The sequence below is a fragment of the Gopherus evgoodei genome, chromosome 11, assembly GCF_007399415.2.
Source record: "Gopherus evgoodei ecotype Sinaloan lineage chromosome 11, rGopEvg1_v1.p, whole genome shotgun sequence".
NCBI classification, from domain to species: Eukaryota; Metazoa; Chordata; order Testudines; family Testudinidae; genus Gopherus; species Gopherus evgoodei.
The window spans coordinates 7,511,673-7,529,482 of record NC_044332.1 but is presented as its reverse complement, the minus strand read 5'-3'; the positions used below and the strand labels follow the sequence as shown (position 1 = coordinate 7,529,482).

Here is a 17,810-nt window from a genome sequence, read left to right as displayed (position 1 = left end):
GCTCACTCCTTGAAGGGGCTGTCTGGAAATTGGTCCTGCTTTGAGAAGGGGGTTAGACTAGATGGTCTCCTGAGGTCCCTCCTAACCCTGGTATTCTATGATTATCTCCTGTAAACATAAACAAGCTTGTTTGTTTAAGTGATTGGGATAGCCTTGTAGGCTCTAAAAGTTTTACATTGTTTCATTTCTGAGTGCAGTTACATAACGAAAAACAATTCTACATCTGTTAGTTGCATGTTCATGATAAAGTGATTGCACTACAGAACTTGTATGAGGCAAATTGAAAAATACTATTTCTTTTCTTTATCATTTTTACAGTGCAAATAATAATAGTAAGTGGACACTGTACTCTTTGTATTCTGTGTTGAATACAGAACGGAAATCAATATATTTGAAAATGTAGAAAAAATCTAAAAATATTTAATAAATTTCAATTGGTATTCTACTGTTTAATAGTGCGACTACTTTTTTTGAGTTAATTAGGTGAATTTACTGTGATTAACAGACAGCCCTAATATTCATATTTAGAAAGTTAACCTTATAACCATGAGGACTGAACACTTTTTAAAGCTGAAGTGCTGGTACAGTATTTCACTATGTCTCAGTTCCACCTGAACGCTGAATGCAAACACTGACTCATTCATTGAGAGCAAAGTTAATTCTAGCCTGCAGGTGGTTCACTGTGCCTGCAGGAAGGGAGATCAGCAGTTGAGGTATAGGTGGCACGGCTTTCCACAGAATGAAAGGATTTTCCTTACAATATAACCCCACTCTGGAATTTTGATCTAGTCCTGTATAAAGAATCCAGTACTGGATGCAATTACCAGGTCAACCACAAAGTTCTGAACACAAAGCTTCGATGTGTTATGATGCAGCTTGGAATCTGCAGTATTTGAAGAAAAATGCAAATATCCCCCTCATAGTCACCTGAGAGTGCAGGGTCTGGCTCATTTCCAGCTGAGTGGCACTAATACATTTCTCACTAACACCACCCCTATTTTTTCCTATTGGAAATTTATAGTCAAATTCAGAGTCAATTGCTTCAGATGCAGAGTCCAGTAAGGTCAGAGGTAAGAGATGTCCCCCGTTACTGGGTGGGTATGCTGCTGTTCTAAATGTTATCAGTTCTCAGTCCAGGAGTATTTGCTCAAAGCACGTTCAACCCCTGAGCCTCTTCAGGACGAACACCAATAATCGTGCTGAAGATGTCAATAGTATGTACACTGACTTGGTAAAATGAGTCTTCATCAATTAATGATGGAACAAAGTTCTCCCACCTCATTCCAGTTAAGACCTGAAGTTAGAATTAATGGAGCTCCTGGATTTTATCCACTCACAGTTTCCCTTCATACCCAGCCAAGCTGAAACTGCTCAGCAGAGTCATACAGTTAGAAGAAAACAGGTAGGTCACTTACCACTGGAGTCCTTTTCCCTCCTCAGCAGGATCCTTAGGACTAGTATCCCACCAGGAGGTGAGGTGACACATTTTCAGTAGTTCTCAATAATAACTCCTACCCCCCTTCCCCAATTTCCTCTCTCTCTCTCACTCTATCTGCATGGGGATCAGAAACAGACTATGACACTGAGCAACCCAACAGACTCTCCAATACAAATCTCAAGAAAAATGGGGCTAGAGCCTCAGCTAGTGAAAATTGACGTAGCTTCACTGATTTCAACAGGACTTAAGCACAAGCTTAAAGTTAAGCTTGAGCTTATGTCCTTTGCTGACTTGGGGTCAAAGTAGACAAAGTTGTTGCAGGGAAACTCATCTATTTAAAAATATGCTTATCTTAAAGATTAAAAAATCAGATTTTACCTTATACCAATTTTTAAGCCTCAATTTTCCAAATGGGCCCAACGAGGGCTTCTAAGATTGCACTCCCTGCAGAGGTGAAAGTGGGCTGGTATGGGCCAGTACGGCGTACCAGTAAGAAGTGGCCACTGGTACAGAGCCATACACAGCTGACTTTTAACGTCACTGCCCCTTTTGCCCCTCCCCATCCTACAAGGCCACCGGGGGGGGGGGGAAAGGGACAGGTGCCCCAGGGCCCAGCAATTTAAGCATTTAAATCGCCGCTGGAGCCCCGGGCGGTGCAGACCAGCTAATGCAGAAGGGCTGGCTGAGGGAGGCTGACCCCAAGCCCCACCCCTTCCACCCTAGGCCCTGTCCCTTCCACCTGAGGCTGGGCCCCTGTACCAGTAAGACTTTCATGTTACATTCTCCCCTGACTCCTTGTCATTTGTGTGTGCAAATTATAGTATTTGCAAGAGCCAACAGGACTTGTGTGTACAAATCAATTAGCTGTCTAACTACTTGATTTGATGTATGTCAGTCTCATTTGTGGGTGCACATTCTATTTGGGCATGCAATTTAAGTTCACTTCCAAGAAATTTGCCTTGAAATTCTGTATTTCATTCAAATGGCAGCTGTGCTCCCTCTGTCAAAATCTGTACAACTGGTGACAGCTTCTTATCTGAATGTTTATTCTTCTTTGATCACATTGAAGACACATTAATAGAGCTTACAATGATTTGCCCCACTTTGAAATTAGATTTAGTATATGAATGCCGCTTCTATTACAGTGCAGATTTCCTCTTATTGCCGACTTCTCAGTAAGTGGAGGAGAATGGCTGCTGAGGGAGGATGATTAGGAAAGGGAATCCTCACTGATAACATATGTTATGTCTCCTTCTTCTTCTGTGGTCCTATAGTACATAATACTAGCATTACCAATGGAGCAATATGAAGTGGCGGTAAGTGAAGAAGGTAAACAGAGTTATCCTAGTGAGAGACGGCAGCACAGAGACCATTAGGCCACTAGAATTCCTCTTTAAAATCTCACAGGAGGCTCGGCCACCAAAGAAATGCTTCCTAGCTCGGAACACTAGGAGCCAACCATAGAGATAATTATAACATCACTCCATACAAAATCATTCATCTAACAGGATGGGGTACCATATCCTGGAATGCAGAGACTCTGAAAAGGACATGGAGTCCTGGTGGAAAACCTGCTGGTGTGGAAAACCTGTGTGATGCTGCAAAAAGGGCAAACATGATTCTACGAAATATAAGCAGAAGAACATCAAACAGCAGTACGGAGTTGAGACTATTACTGGATACTGTGTCCAGTTCTGTCATCCACACTTTAGAAAGTATATTGACCATGTAGAAATGGTTCAGAAAGAATACAAGAATGATGTGAGGTCTGGAAAAGCTGCCTTATAGTGAGTGACTAGAGGAGCTCAGTCTATTTCGTTCATCCAAGAGAAGGTTAAGAGGTGACTTGGATCATGGTCTATAAGTACATCCATGAGGAGAAAGATCTGACCATAGAGGACTCTTTAATCTACTAAGAGACAAAGACATAACAATGGCTGGAAACTGAAAGTAGACCAATTCAGACTAGGGACAAGGCAATACTTTTTAACAGTGAGGGTAATTGCCATTGGAACAATGTACCAATGGATGTGATGCATTGTCCATCATTTGAAGTATTTAAATTGAGATTGGATGTCTCTCTAAAGGATCTGTTCTAGCTCAACCACAAGTTACTAGGTCTTATGCAGAAATCACAGGGTGACTTTCTCTGGCCTGTATAACACAGAACCTCAGACTAGATGATCCTGCCAGCCTTAAAATAAAAATCTGCTAATCTCCAAGCACTACTGGAGAACATACATACCCCCAAAAAGGCCCAGTCCCACAACTGAGAAGGAAGACTGCCCTGGGTAAAAAAAATGACCTAGTTTAGAGGGAAAGTGAAGGGAGCTATAAAAAATTTTAAAAATAATATATAACAAATGGAAGAAAGGGGAACTTGATAGTAATAAATATAAATCAGCAGTTATAAATTTTCTACAACTCTTAAGGGAAGCAAAGGAATACAAGGAAAAGTCTATGGCCAGCATAGTTCAGGCCAATAAGAAAGAGTTTTTCAAATAGGAACAAAAAGAATCCTAACAATGGTATTGGTCCTTTACCAGATGGAAATGGTAGAATTGTCAGTAGTAATGCAGATAAGGCAGAGGTTCAATAAAATATTTCTGTTCCTTATTTGGAGAAAAAACAGATTATAAAGTCTGATCATATGGTGATGATAGCACTCTTTCCATTCCATTAGTATCCCTGGAGGATGTTAAACAAAACTACTAAAGTGAAACATTTTAAAATCAGCAGGTTCATATAACTTGCACCTACCTATGAGTTTTAAAAGAGCTGGCTGAGGAGCTCACTGGACTATTGATATTGATTTTCAATAAGTCTTGGATCACCAGAAGACTGGAAGAAAGCTAATGTCATGCCAATATTTAAAAAGGATGAATGGTGTGATCCAGATAATCAGTAGTCTGAGAGATAATGGAGTGGCTGATATGGGACTCGGTTAATAAAGAATTAAAGGAGGAGACTACAGTTCATGCAAATCAACATCGATTTACGGAAAATAGATCCTGTCAGACTAGCCTCATATCTTTTTTGATGAGATTACAAGTTTGGTTGATAAGGGTAATAGTGTTAATGTAAGATATTTTGGCTTCTGTCAGGCATTTGGCTTGGTATCACATGACATTTTGATTGGTATAAAACGAATATGGGATGCATTACATGGATTTCAAAGCTGGATACTGTAAATGAGAAATAGTCATTGAGTGGGTCTGTTTCCAGTGGGATACCACAGAGATCAGTTCTTGGCCCTGTGCTATTTAGCCTCTTTATCAGGCAACTCGAAGAAAACATAGAATCATCACTGATAAAGTTTGCAGATGACACAAAACTTGGGGGACTGGTAAATAATGAAGAGGACAGGTCACTGACACAGTGATCTGGATCACCTGGTAAACTGGGCACAAGCGAACACTATGTGTTTTAATATGGCTAAATGTAAATGTGTACATCTAGGAACAAAGAATGTAGGACACACTTACAGGATGGGAGACTATCCTGGGAAGTGGAGACTCTGAAAAGGATATGGGGGTCATGGTAGAACATGAGCTTCCAATGTGATACTGTGGCCAAAAGGACTAATGCAATCCTTGGATGCATAAACAGGGGAATCTCGAGCAGGAGTAGAGAGGATACCTTACTTCTGTATTGGCACTGGTGCGACCACTGCTCCCATACTGTGTCCCCTTCTGGTGCCCACAATTCAACAAGGATGATGATAAAATGGAGAGGGTTCAGAGAAGAGCCACAAGAATGATGAAAATTTACGAAACCTTCCTTCTAGTGACAAATTTCAGGAGCTCAATCTATTCAGCTTAACAAAGAGAAGATTAAGGGGTGACCTGATCACAGTCTACAAGTATCTGCACGTGGGAAAATATTTAATAATGGGCTCTTCAATCTAGCAGAGAAAAGGTCTAACACAACCCAAGGGCTGGAAGCTGAAGCGAGACAAATTCTCACTGCAAATAAAGCACAAAGCTTTGACTGTGAGGGTAATTAACCACTGGAACAACTTACCAAGGATCGTGGTGGATTCTCTGTCACAGGCCATTTTAAAATCAAGATCGACTGTTTTTCTCAAGGTCTGTCCTAGGAATTATATTGGGGAAGTTCTCTGGCCTCTGCTATACACAACAGGTCAAACTAGATGATAATAACGGTCCCTTCTGGCCTTGGAATCTATGACCTTAAAGACGTTCTGCTCCTCCAACATATTTGTCAAGAACCTTGAAGCTTTCACTCAGTCATTCACCCAGGCCAGGGCTTTATAAAGCCGCGCACAAGCGACCAGGGAGCTTTGCGAACAGGGGCTGCTAACAGGGAGTTTCGCAAGGGAGTTTGGAAGGGGAGTAGGAAGGGAGCGGGGGTCCCTTGTTGGTCCTATCCGTGACCTGTTAGTCCCCTGAAAACCTTTAAACCAAACTACATCCAAAACTTTCTCTTTAAAGCAGAGCAGAGCAGACAGGGAGCTGCAGATAGGGGATTCTGAGAGGGAGTTTGACAGAGGGTGGCTTACGATGGTTAGGAAGACCCGCAACACCTGTGGCAGCACTGCTTCTGTCTCCTCCACCTGCGCCTGTAGCCAGACAGAGCACCAGAGCATGGATGCTTCTACCTAGATACTGGTGTGGTTTTCCAAAGACTGTAACTTGCAATTTCCACTTACTGATATCCAGGCTGGGGGGGGGACATCCAATGTGAAAGGTGCCTACTGGTGGGATCTCTCAGGCAGCAGGTGCGGAGAGCTACAGGAGGAGGTGGCTAGGTTGAGGAGCATCCATATCCACGAGCAATTCCTGGACAGCGTCCATGTGGAGACAGCTGAGGTAGCTGTCCCAGTTCACAGGACTGCTGACACACCACTGGTGGAGGAGGAGATGGCTCAGGGTGGACACAGTCAGCTGGTTACTTCTGGCAGCGGGCAATGCTTCACCCCTGCTGCGAAACCTCCTGCCATGGTAATAGGTAATCGTTATGCTCTTCTTGATACAGGAGAGAAGAAATCACCCCCTACAGTAAAGGGGGAGAAGCCTCGTACCCCTAAGGCTGGGAGGTCTGCTGCCACCACCGAAAATAGGAAACGTAGGGTAGTGGTGGTCAGAGACTCTTTGCTGAGGGGGATAGAGGCGCCCATCTGTCGCCCTCACCGTTCATCCCGGGAGGTATGCTGCCTGCCAGGGGCCCGTATCCAAGATGTTACAGAGGCATTGTCAAGGATTATCCAGCCTTCTGACTACTACTCCATGCTACTCATCCATGTGGGCACAAATGATACTGTGAGGTGTGACGCTGAGCGGATCAAGAGTGACTACAGGGCTCTGGGAGTACGGGCGAAGGAGTTTGGAGCGCAGGTGGTATTCTCTTCAATTCTTCCTGTCAAAGGTAGAGGCCCAGGCAGAGGCAGATGCATCCGGAAGGTGAATGCCTGGCTGCGAAGATGGTGTCGCCAGGAGGGCTTTGGCTTCCTCAACCACGGGATGCTATTCGAGGAAGGACTGCTAGGCAAAGCTGGCGTTCACCTTTTGAGGAAAGACCCTATTTGCACACAGACTGGCTAACCTAGTAAAGAGGGCTTTAAACTAGGTTTGACGGAGACAGGTGAGCAAAGCCCACAGGTAAGTGGGGAACATGAAGACCTGGAAGATGGGTCGGAAACAAGAGGGAGTGTGGGCTATAATGGCAGAAAGAAAGGAGGGTCAGGGCAAAACTGGGAGGCAAGATCAAACCAGTATCTTAGATGCCTATATACAAATGTGAGAAGTATGGGTAATAAGCAAGAAGAACTGGAAGTGCTAATAAATAAATACAACTATGACATTGTTGGCATTACTGAAACTTGGTGGGATAATACACATGATTGGAATGTTGGTGTGGATGGGTATAGTTTGCTCAGGAAGGACAGACAGGGGAAAAAGGGAGGAGGTGTTGCCTTATATATTAAAAATGTACACACTTGGACTGAGGTGGAGATGGATATAGGAGACGGAAGTGTTGAGAGTCTCTGGGTTAGGATAAAATGGGTAAAAAACAAGGGTGATGTCATGCTAGGAGTCTACTACAGGCCACCTAACCAGGTGGAAGAGGTGGATGAGGCTTTTTTTAAACAACTAACAAAATCATCCAAAGCCCAAGATTTGGTGGTGATGGGGGACTTCAACTATCCAGATATATGTTGGGAAAATATATTGGGGCACAAACTATCCAATAAGTTCCTGGACTGCATTGCAGACAACTTTTTATTTCAGAAGGTTGAAAAAGCTACTAGGGGGGAAGCTGTTCTGGACTTGATTTTAACAAACAGAGAGGAACTCGTTGAGAATTTGAAAGTAGAAGGAAGCTTGGGTGAAAGTGATCATGAAATCATAGAGTTTGCAATTCTAAGGAAGGGTAGAAGGGAGTACAGCAAAATAGAGACAATGGATTTCAGGAAGGCGGATTTTGGTAAGCTCAGAGAGCTGATAGGTAAGGTTCCATGGGAATCAAGACTGAGGGGAAAAACAACTGAGGAGAGTTGGCAGTTTTTCAAAGGGACATTATTAAGGGCCCAAAAGCAAGCTATTCCGATGGGTAGGAAAGATAGAAAATGTGGCAAAAGACCACCTTGGCTTAACCACGAGATCTTGCATGACCTACAAAATAAAAAGGAGTCATATAAAAAATGGAAACTAGGTCAGATTACAAAGCATGATTATAGGCAAAAACAACACAGGAATGCAGGGGCAAGATTAGAAAGGCAAAGGCACAATGTGAGCTCAAACTAGCTATGGGAATAAAGGGAAACAAGAAGACTTTTTATCAATACATTAGAAGCAAGAGAAAGACCAAGGACAGGGTAGGCCCACTGCTCAGTGAGGAGGGAGAAACAGTAACAGGAAACCTGGAAATGGCAGAGATGCTTAATGACTTCTTTGTTTCGGTCTTCACTGAGAAGTCTGAAGGAATGTCTGACAAAGTGAATGCTTATGGGAAGATGGTAGGTTTAGATATAAAATAAAAAAGAGCAAGTTAAAAATCACTTAGAAAAGTTAGATGCCTGCAAGTCACCAGAGCCTGATGAAATGCATCCTAGAATACTCAAGGAGTTAATAGAAGAGGTATCTGAGCCTCTAGCTATTATCTTTGGAAAGTCATGGGAGACGGGAGAGATTCCAGAAGACTGGAAAAGGGCAAATATAGTGCCCATCTATAAAAAGGGAAATAAAAACAACCCAGGAAACTACAGACCAGTTAGTTTAACTTCTGTGCCAGGGAAGATAATGGAGCAAGTAATTAAAGAAATCATCTGCAAACACTTGGAAGGTGGTAAGGTGATAGGGAATAGCCAGCATGGATTTATAAAGAACAAATCATGTCAAACCAATCTAATAGCTTTCTTTGATAGGATAACGAGTCTTGTGGATAAGGGAGAAGCGGTGAATGTGGTATACCTAGACTTTAGTAATTCATTTGATATGGTCTCGCATGATATTCTTATCAATAAACTAGGCAAATACAATTTAGATGGGGCTAATATAAGGTGGGTGCATAACTGCCTGGATAATCATACTCAGAGAGTAGTTATTAATGGCTCCCAATCCTGCTGGAAAGGTATAACAAATCGGGTTCCGCAGGGGTCTGTTTTGGGACCGGCTCTGTTCAATATCTTCATCAACGACTTAGATGTTGGCGTAGAAAGTACGCTTATCGAGTTTGCAGATGACACCAAACTGGGAGGGATTGCAACTGCTTTGGAGGACAGGGTCAAAATTCAAAATGATCTAGACAAATTGGAGAAATGGTCTGAGGTAAACCGGATGAAATTCAATTAAGACAAATGCAAAGTGCTCCACTTAGGAAGGAACAATCAGTTTCACACATACAGAATGGGAAGAGACTGTCTAGGAAGGAGTATGGCAGAAAGAGATCTACGGGTCATAGTGGACCACAAGCTAAATATGAGTCAACAGTGTGATACTGTTGCAAAAAAAGCAAACGTGATTCTGGGATGCACTAACAGGTGTGTTGTAAACAAGACACGAGAAGTCATTCTTCCAGTCTACTCTGCGCTGGTTAGGCCTCAAATTGAGTATTGTGTCCAGTTCTGGGCACTGCATTTCAAGAAAGATGTGGAGAAATTGGAGAGGTTCCAGAGAAGAGCAACAAGAATGATTAAAGGTCTTGAGAACATGACCTATGAAGGAAGGCTGAAAGAATTGGGTTTATTTAGTTTGGAAAAGAGAAGACTGAGAGGGAACATGATAGCAGTTTTCAAGTATCTAAAAGGGTGTCATCAGGAGGAGGGAGAAAACTTGTTCACCTTAGCCTCTAATGATTGAACGAGAAGCAATGGGCTTCTGCAGCAAGGGAGATTTAGGTTGGACATTAGGAAAAAGTTCCTAACTGTCAGGGTAGTTAAACACTGGAATAAATTGCCTAGGGAGGTTGTGGAATCTCCATCTCTGGAGATATTTAAGAGTAGGTCAGATAAATGTCTATCAGGGATGGTCTAGACAGTATTTGGTCCTGCCATGAGGGCAGGGGACTGGACTCGATGACCTCTCAAGGTCCCTTCCAGTCCTAGAGTCTATGAATCTATGAATCTATAAGCTTCTGTCTCACTCCTGACTGGAGACAGATGCTACATATCCAAAAGAAATGCAGGATTGACCTGATATACAGGAACAAAGAACCGTAATTCAGAGACCAAGTTTCAGGGCTGATATTTTAAGCTTGTAAAATTGAAGTGTGCATAGGATCGGCGCTAGGGGTTTGAGCGCCCTAGGCGGACGGGAATTTTGCCGCCCCGCGCTGGTCCTGTGGCTCCGGTGGAGCTGCCGCAGTCGTGCCTGCAGAGGGTCTGGTGCTCCATGGCTCCGGTGGAGCTGCCGCAGTGATGCCTGCGGGAGGTCCACCGGAGCCGCACGAGCAACCGACCATCCTCAGGCACGACTGCGGCAGCTCCACCAGAGCCGCGGACCAGCGGACCCTCTGCAGGCACCACTGCGGCAGCTCCACCGGAGCAGCCTGCCGCCCCCTCTGGCAAAACGGCGCCCACCATTTATTCTGGCACCCTAGGCTGCCTAAATGGTAGTGCCGGCCCTGAGTGTGCATGAAAAAGGTCTTTTGCATATGTGGCTGCAAAGCTTAGCTTGCTTTCATATTAGAAGAGTTGTCAGCTAGCCATGAAGCACCAAGGACAATGGTGTTTCTTTCATTCAGGTCTGGTATATTAAATGCTTTTGCAAAAACCCAGGAGGTGATGGGGAGTGTTTGCTGACTGCTTCTGTGTTCTGCCACAACTCAAGATTTCCTGTGTTTTTTGCTTGAAAAGAATCAAATTGAGATGGAAGCCTCTTGATTTGGAGATTGCAAAATGTTTTGATTTTAAAATAATGTTTTGATAAGCAGAGCAGTTCTGAAATCAACCTTCTAGGATCAAAGAAAATACTTCACACCCTGGCACTCCCTTGACTCTCCCTACCCTGCCTAACACAGTTGACAAGGAATGCTCACGAGTGTATTGAATCATGATTAGTCAAACAGAATTTCCAAACCCTAGGGCATGGATCCTTTGACTTCTGGCACTGATTCCTTCTGTAATACAAGGAAAGCTATTCTACATCGGCTAAAAAGAGTTGTCAGGCTATTTGCCTTACGATATGGAAGGGCATCTGAGCCCTTTTTCTCCAGGTGAAGATAAATTAGAGGATTTGAAAGCTTTCAAAACAGACTTCTTTATTTTCTTGGTCAAAATTATTTTGGTCACCAAGAGGTAAAGACAAAAAGATATTTTAGCATCCTGGATGAAAAAGCAGCTGTAGATATTCAGCATGCTGTCAATGTCTGACAAAAGCTGTGTGAGAACAAATTTAGTTTCTAGTGATTGCAAGTCTGTCATAAACAGATAAGTAAGAGTTAATATAACAAAAGTGCTTCATATCTCTTTTGCCTGTAAAGGGTTAACAAGATCAGGGAGCCTGACTGTCACCTGACCAGAGGACCAATCAGGGGACAGGATACTTTCAAATCTTGAGGGAGGGAAGTTTGTGTGTGCTGTTAGTGTTTGGTGGTTGTTCACTCTGGGTTCTGAGAGTGACCAGACGTGCAACCAGGTTTCTCTCCAATATCTCCGATACAGGCTCTTATAAGTTCAGAATAGTGAGTACTAGGTGATAAGGCGAGTTAGGCTTATGTTTCTTTTCTTTATTTGCAAATGTGTATTTGGCTGGAAGGAGTTCAAATGTGTATTTGGCTGGAAGGATTTTAATTTGTACTTGTATACTTAGGCTGGGAGGGTATTCCCAGTGTCTGTAGCTGAAAGACCCTGTAACATATTCCATTTTAAATTTACAAAGATAATTTTTACTGTTTTTTTCTTTCTTTAATTAAAAGCTTTTCTTGTTTAAGAACCTGATTGTTTTCTTATTCTGGTGTGAGACCCCAGGGGATGGGGTCTGGATCCACCAGGGAATTGGTGGGCAGAAAGGAGGGAAGGGGGAGAGAGAGGTTATTTTCTCTCTGTGTTAGGATTATTGTCTCTCTTTCAGGGAAAGTCTGGGAGGGGGAAAGAGAAGGAGGGAGGAAGGTGAATTTTCCTCTCTGTTTTAAGATTCAAGGAGTTTGAATCACAGTGATCTTCCAGGATAACCCAGGGAGGGGAAGCCTGGGAGAGGCAACGGTAAGGGAAAGTGTTTACTTTCGTTGTGTTAAGACCCAGAGGGACTGGGTATGGGGGTCGCCGGGCAAGGTTTTGTGGGGACCAGAGTGTACCAGGCACTGGCATTCCTGGTTGGTGGCAGCGCTACAAGTACTAAGCTGGTAATTGAGCTTAGAGGAATTCATGCTGGTACCCCATCTTTTGGACGCTAAGGTTCAGAGTGGGGAATTATACCATGACAAAGTCCCAAGTCATTGAAGTAATATATAGTAGTTTATACATCACCTTCACAGAGAGTAATAATTTATCAGAGACTAGAGCCTTCTGCAAATTGTTGCTCCAATCTTCAAAAAAATGCTTTAAGAATCTCTATATTCACATTTCCAATACCAAGATGACCCAACTATCTGAACCTTTGGGAATCAAGGCACAGAAAAGCACCTAACTGCCCAAGAGGATTTTTCTAAGAACATAAGAACAGCCATACTGGGTCCATCTAGCTCAGTATCCTGTCTTCTGACAGTGGCCAATGCCAGGTGCTTCAGAGGGAATGAACAAAACAGGAAATTGTTGAGTGATCTATTCCCTGTCATCCAGTCCCAGCTTTTGGCAGTTAGAGGTTTAGGGACATCCAGAGCCTGGGGTTGCGTCCCTGACCATCTTTGCTAATAGCCATCGATGGACCCATCCTCCATGAACTTATCCAGTTCTTTTTTTAACCCAGTTATCTGGCCTTCACAACATCCCTGGCAACTAGCTCCACAGGTTGACTGTGCGTTGTGTGAAGTACTGCCTTATGTTAGTGTTAATCCCCCTGCCTATTAATTTAATTTGTGTGTTATGTGAATAGGTAAATAACATTTCCCTATTCACTTTCTTCCCACCGTTCACGATTTTGTAGACTGACCATATCCCTCCTTAGTGGTCTCCTTTCTAAGAGTAAAAAGACTCAGATGGTTTATCTCCCCTTACAGGGAAGCTATTCCATACCCCTAAATCATTTTGTTGCTCTTCTCTGTACCTTTTCCATTTCTAATGTATCCTTCTTGAGATGGGGTGACCAGAACTGCACACAATATTCAAGGTGTGGGCGCATCATAGATTTATAGAGTGGCATTATGATATTATCTGTCTTATCTAGCCCTCTCCTAGCTTTTTTGACTGCTGCTGCTTACTGAGTGGATGTTTTCAGAAAATGATCAACAAGGACTTCAAGATCTTTTTCTTAAATGGTAACAGCTAATTTAGACCCCATCACTTTATATGTGTAATTGGAATTATGTTTTCCAATGTGGATTGCTATGCACTTATCAGCATTGAATTTCAGGTGCCATTTTATTGCCTAGTCACTAGTTTTATCAGATCCCTTTGCAACTCTTCACAGTCTGCTTTGGACTTCACTATCTAGAACAATTTTGTATCATCTGCAAATTTGCCACATCACTCTTTGCCTCTTTTTCCAGAGGTGAACGAGAGGAATAAGAGTAGCTTGGAAAGTGTCCTGTGACTAGCTATGTCATCTATGTTAGCCTCCAGCCTACTCATAGCGGAAGCTTGCCAAGGTGCAAAAGGCTTTGAGAATTTTCAGCTTCCCTGACCCTGGGCTGCCTGGGGTCCAGAATGCTCTGGATGGCATGTACAGCAGCCTCAGGGCTGCTTTAAAATATTCTGCCTCCAGTGGTCCCACAGAAACTAGTGTGACAATCCAGGATCAATGAAGTGCCATGTGCTGTCTCTTTCATCCCTGTCCCTAATACTCTTCAACTTTTCAGTAGCATAGAGCAGGCTATGCCCATGCAGCTCCACCTGAGAATTCCCCTTGAAATCCTTAGATTTTCCATTGGGACAGCTTTGTGCCTCAGCTGGGGCTGAGTCTAGCCCTTAAATGCTTCATTTCTGTCAATATTTGAGCATGTGAGTTTGACATTTACTTTATACTAACATACCAGTAACACTCGACAGCTCAGATGCTGTCAGAACAACCATGGGTACGTGCACCCATAGGCAATCTGCATGAATATTTACAAAAATATCCATTCTATTTCCCTGCACCTGCTGAGGAACTTCGATTGTCTCATACTCTTCCTCCACGCACCTGCCAATTTTTTCCTAAATTGGGATTTTCCTTTCTCTGCACAATCAAGATTAAAATATAGTTAATCCCTTTCCAGATCTTCTTACAATAAATTAAACATATTGAACTGGCACTCAGCAGAGAGAACAAAGATTGAGTGGGCAGCTACATCACAGAGGTCCACATGGCTAAGGCGATTGGTGGGACAATGGAAAGAGTCTACTCCCGCTGTGCTGGTCATGAAATATTAGACGATTTCATTCTCTAGAGCTGTCAACCAGGCATATTTCATGAGCATTAAATTCACTTTAAAGAAAAGACATAGTCATAGATTTTAAACTAGCAAAGACCAAAAAAAAAGGGGAGAGCCAGACTGACCCATTCTTAACATTCTTTGTTTTTTTCTGTACATTAAGTCTAGTAATCATATTAAATGTTTTGACACACCACAGTCAAACCACATGGCTGGGCTCAATGAACTGGCTGCTATAAAGCTATGTAACTGATTTATTTGTAGCTTTCATATATATCCTGGTACAGAGAGCAGTCAAAGGTGCTATACTCACATCATTGGGAATGGTGAGTTCATGAGTACTGGCCGGGGGAGTGGCATCCAAACCTGAGCATATGCAAGGGAAAATGATTATAGCTTGCAGAGAAAGCGCTGTGTATTGCCTGGTATTTTACCAAAACAGAAGACATTACAAATGTTCCATACTCCTTCAGGGTCAGGAGGAAAGCGGACAACACAGTCTGGTATAATGACAAGGAACAAAGAGTACTAACAACACTCCTGCAACTGGTTAACACTGTTCTTCTGGGACCCCAAAACCTCCGAGTTGGTTCTCATTAGGAGGTTCACAGCTTCCAGTCTAAAAGCCAGTCACTGTAGGTGCCTTCCCATCACTTTGTCTTCCTTCCAAGAAACAAGGAGGAAGAGCTCCTTGCTACTGACAGCTGGTCCATGCTTCCTTTCCTTTATTTTAACACTCAAACAATCCCTAGATTGCTGTAAACCACTGTGCACAATTACAGACCCACCTGGGAAATGCTGAAATAGGTTAAGCAAGCAACATTCTGTATTGCTTGAAGTCTGCCAGTGAGAAATAAGAGATGCATTTTGTGTGGGGAAGTCTGTAAGTAAGCACTGGATAGTCAGAAATCACATAGCCCATAGCATATTAGAGGTAGTAAATGCTTTGTAGGATGAATGCTTTATCATCATGGTGATGACATCAAGGGGTAAGTAGTATACACACTACAAACCTCTCTGATCACATGATCCAGCAGAATATGCTTAAGAAAACAGTCATGGAGAGGAGGTACAACATAGATCAAGAAGGTCTTTGTTAGGACACGTGGCAGTGCTACATCACATGATATCTATCATATTTCTGCATGTCCTTCTGGCAGCAGTGCTCACCAGTGGTTCACCAATGATATTGAAAGTGGAAGACTGTGACACAATGCATCAGGTAATATAGGCTGAGAGAGGAAGTTCTTCATGTGAACTCATTTGTGTTCGGCAATGAAACTCTGGGAGTCCAAGCACCACAGATTTACACTCATCAATGAATCAAAGACACAAAATATGACACATGAACTGACTAACTGAATTCAATACCCATCGTACTCTTCCACCATAGGAAGAGCAAGACATCCAGTTTTAGAGCCTGCATCATTGTTTAACCAGATAGAAACATGTGGTATCTAGTGATGGATATGTGTAGAGACATATATTTCCTTTCAGTTTCCCTAAAGAGATAAAGAACACTTCCATTAAGATGGAAAGTGGAGGACTCAGGGGACAAATCTCTGCAGCTTGAAATGTAATCAATCAGCATTTCATAATGTTCTCAGTACAGCACCAAGCATATGTCACCAGTAGTTTCTCTAAATAAACACCTTCACTCATTGCTGAATTAGTGACATTCATATCCCTATTTGCAGCACTGGGAGAGTGACACTTTCTGGTAGCCAATGTGAATTTAGTTACTCACAAAAACTTTAATCATTATATAGAATAAACTACCAGAGAAGGAATTTAAGGCAAAGTATATAAATGGATTCAAGAGACACCAAGGTTTGTGTCTGGAGAAATAGGGGATTAAGAGCGTGAAGAAAAGCACACGGAATATAGAATTAAAATGAAACAAAAGAAAAGGCAGATGTGTTGAGGCCAGATGGCTTTCACTGTTGCTAAACTGCCTCATGTTTTCTCATTTCTCCCAATTAACAGTGATTAATGCAATTACTTACAGTGTCGCTATGAAAAAACACAACCGCACTATTGAACTCTATCATGCAAGTCACAAAATGAAATGACCCCAGAATTGCTGCTGCATGTCCTGAGGTATTTTGAAGTTGCTCCAAAAGGAATATATAAACAATACAAGTAATGATCTAGCACTGCTATCCTTCAGTTCCACCAATGTTTTCTGTACTGCTAAAGAGAATTCCCCATCTAATTTTGCTGATCACAACAGAGTACATTTAGAAAAGGAATGAACCAATCATAGATGCTGGAATTAGGGGTCCGGGCGGGGGGAGGGGTTGCCACACCACACCGCCTGGCTTGAAGTGGTTTCCATTATACCCAGGGTTTACAGTTTGGTTCAATGGCTCTCAGCACCCCACTGTACAAATTGTTCCACCACCCCTGGAACCAACAAGCTACATTTCTGTTGGTATCATTGTGTTTTAAGAATTCAAAACAGAACAACCATAGTTTACAATATTAAGTCCATAACAAAGATTGACACTGCATTAATAATACAATGAAGAGTGAATATATGGAAAATTTCTTAAAAGAAATGTGATGTGTTGCCATTTTCCTTAGCATGCCAGAGTTGACAGGATGCAAAGTACTTCTCACCAAGACTGAAATCTATGAACATATTGGAAAATAAAAGTTTACATTTAAATAAGCATTTCGGAGACTACTCCTGGAAATAACTCTGTCAAATTGCTTTGCTTTGCTAGAAGATATAGCACTTCCCATATATTACTGAATTTAGCCTCACAACCACCCCAGGAGGCCCGGTAAATGTTGTACCCATCCCCCAGAAGAAGAAACTGAAGGAAGGGTAAGGCCACAATTTTCAAACTTGGCTGCTCGAGGTTAGACACCGAAGGGTCCAGATTTTCAGAACTGATGAGCTCTCACTAGTCCCAGAAATTTCCAAGTGATTTGTTAAGAACCTCTCAGAATCTGGGCACTTATTTAAATATCTAACTATTGATTTAGTTGCCTAACCTTAGGCCCCCAAGTTTGAGTATTTTGGCCAAAATGACTAGTCTAAGGACACAAGACGGGAGGCGCAGAGCTGGGAATACAAGCCAGGTCTTCCAATTGCCAATCATGCGCCTTACCACAGGAACACCCATCCTGCCATGCAGCCCTCTGTTGTGGGCACAAAGCAGCATTAGCCCTTAGCTGGGACACCAGCACAAGAGACTGTCACCACTAGCTCTCCCCTGGGTTTAATATTGGTTTTACAGCAGAGTAAGGACTTTACTGGTCAGCAGTAGGCTCCTAAATGCCAAGACTTAATGAAAAGCACTTCTCACCAGGCAGGCTTGCAGAGTAACCCACTCACTGAAATAGACGCAGCCTTCTTTTATATTACTCCATATTGTCACTAATACTCCCTTTC

General features: G+C 42.7%; 1 protein-coding gene across 8 annotated transcripts in view; it reads right to left on the bottom strand.

The window, feature by feature from the left end:
- The window catches only part of PCBP3 (poly(rC) binding protein 3), a 92,095-nt gene that overhangs the window by 6,920 nt on the left and 67,365 nt on the right, over positions 1 to 17,810 (bottom strand). For all 8 annotated transcript variants that reach the window (XM_030580087.1, XM_030580089.1, XM_030580088.1 and 5 more), the window contains one exon: positions 14,721 to 14,773. In XM_030580087.1, the coding sequence (XP_030435947.1) occupies positions 14,721 to 14,773 (53 nt within the window). The remainder of the gene's footprint in view (positions 1 to 14,720; positions 14,774 to 17,810) is intronic.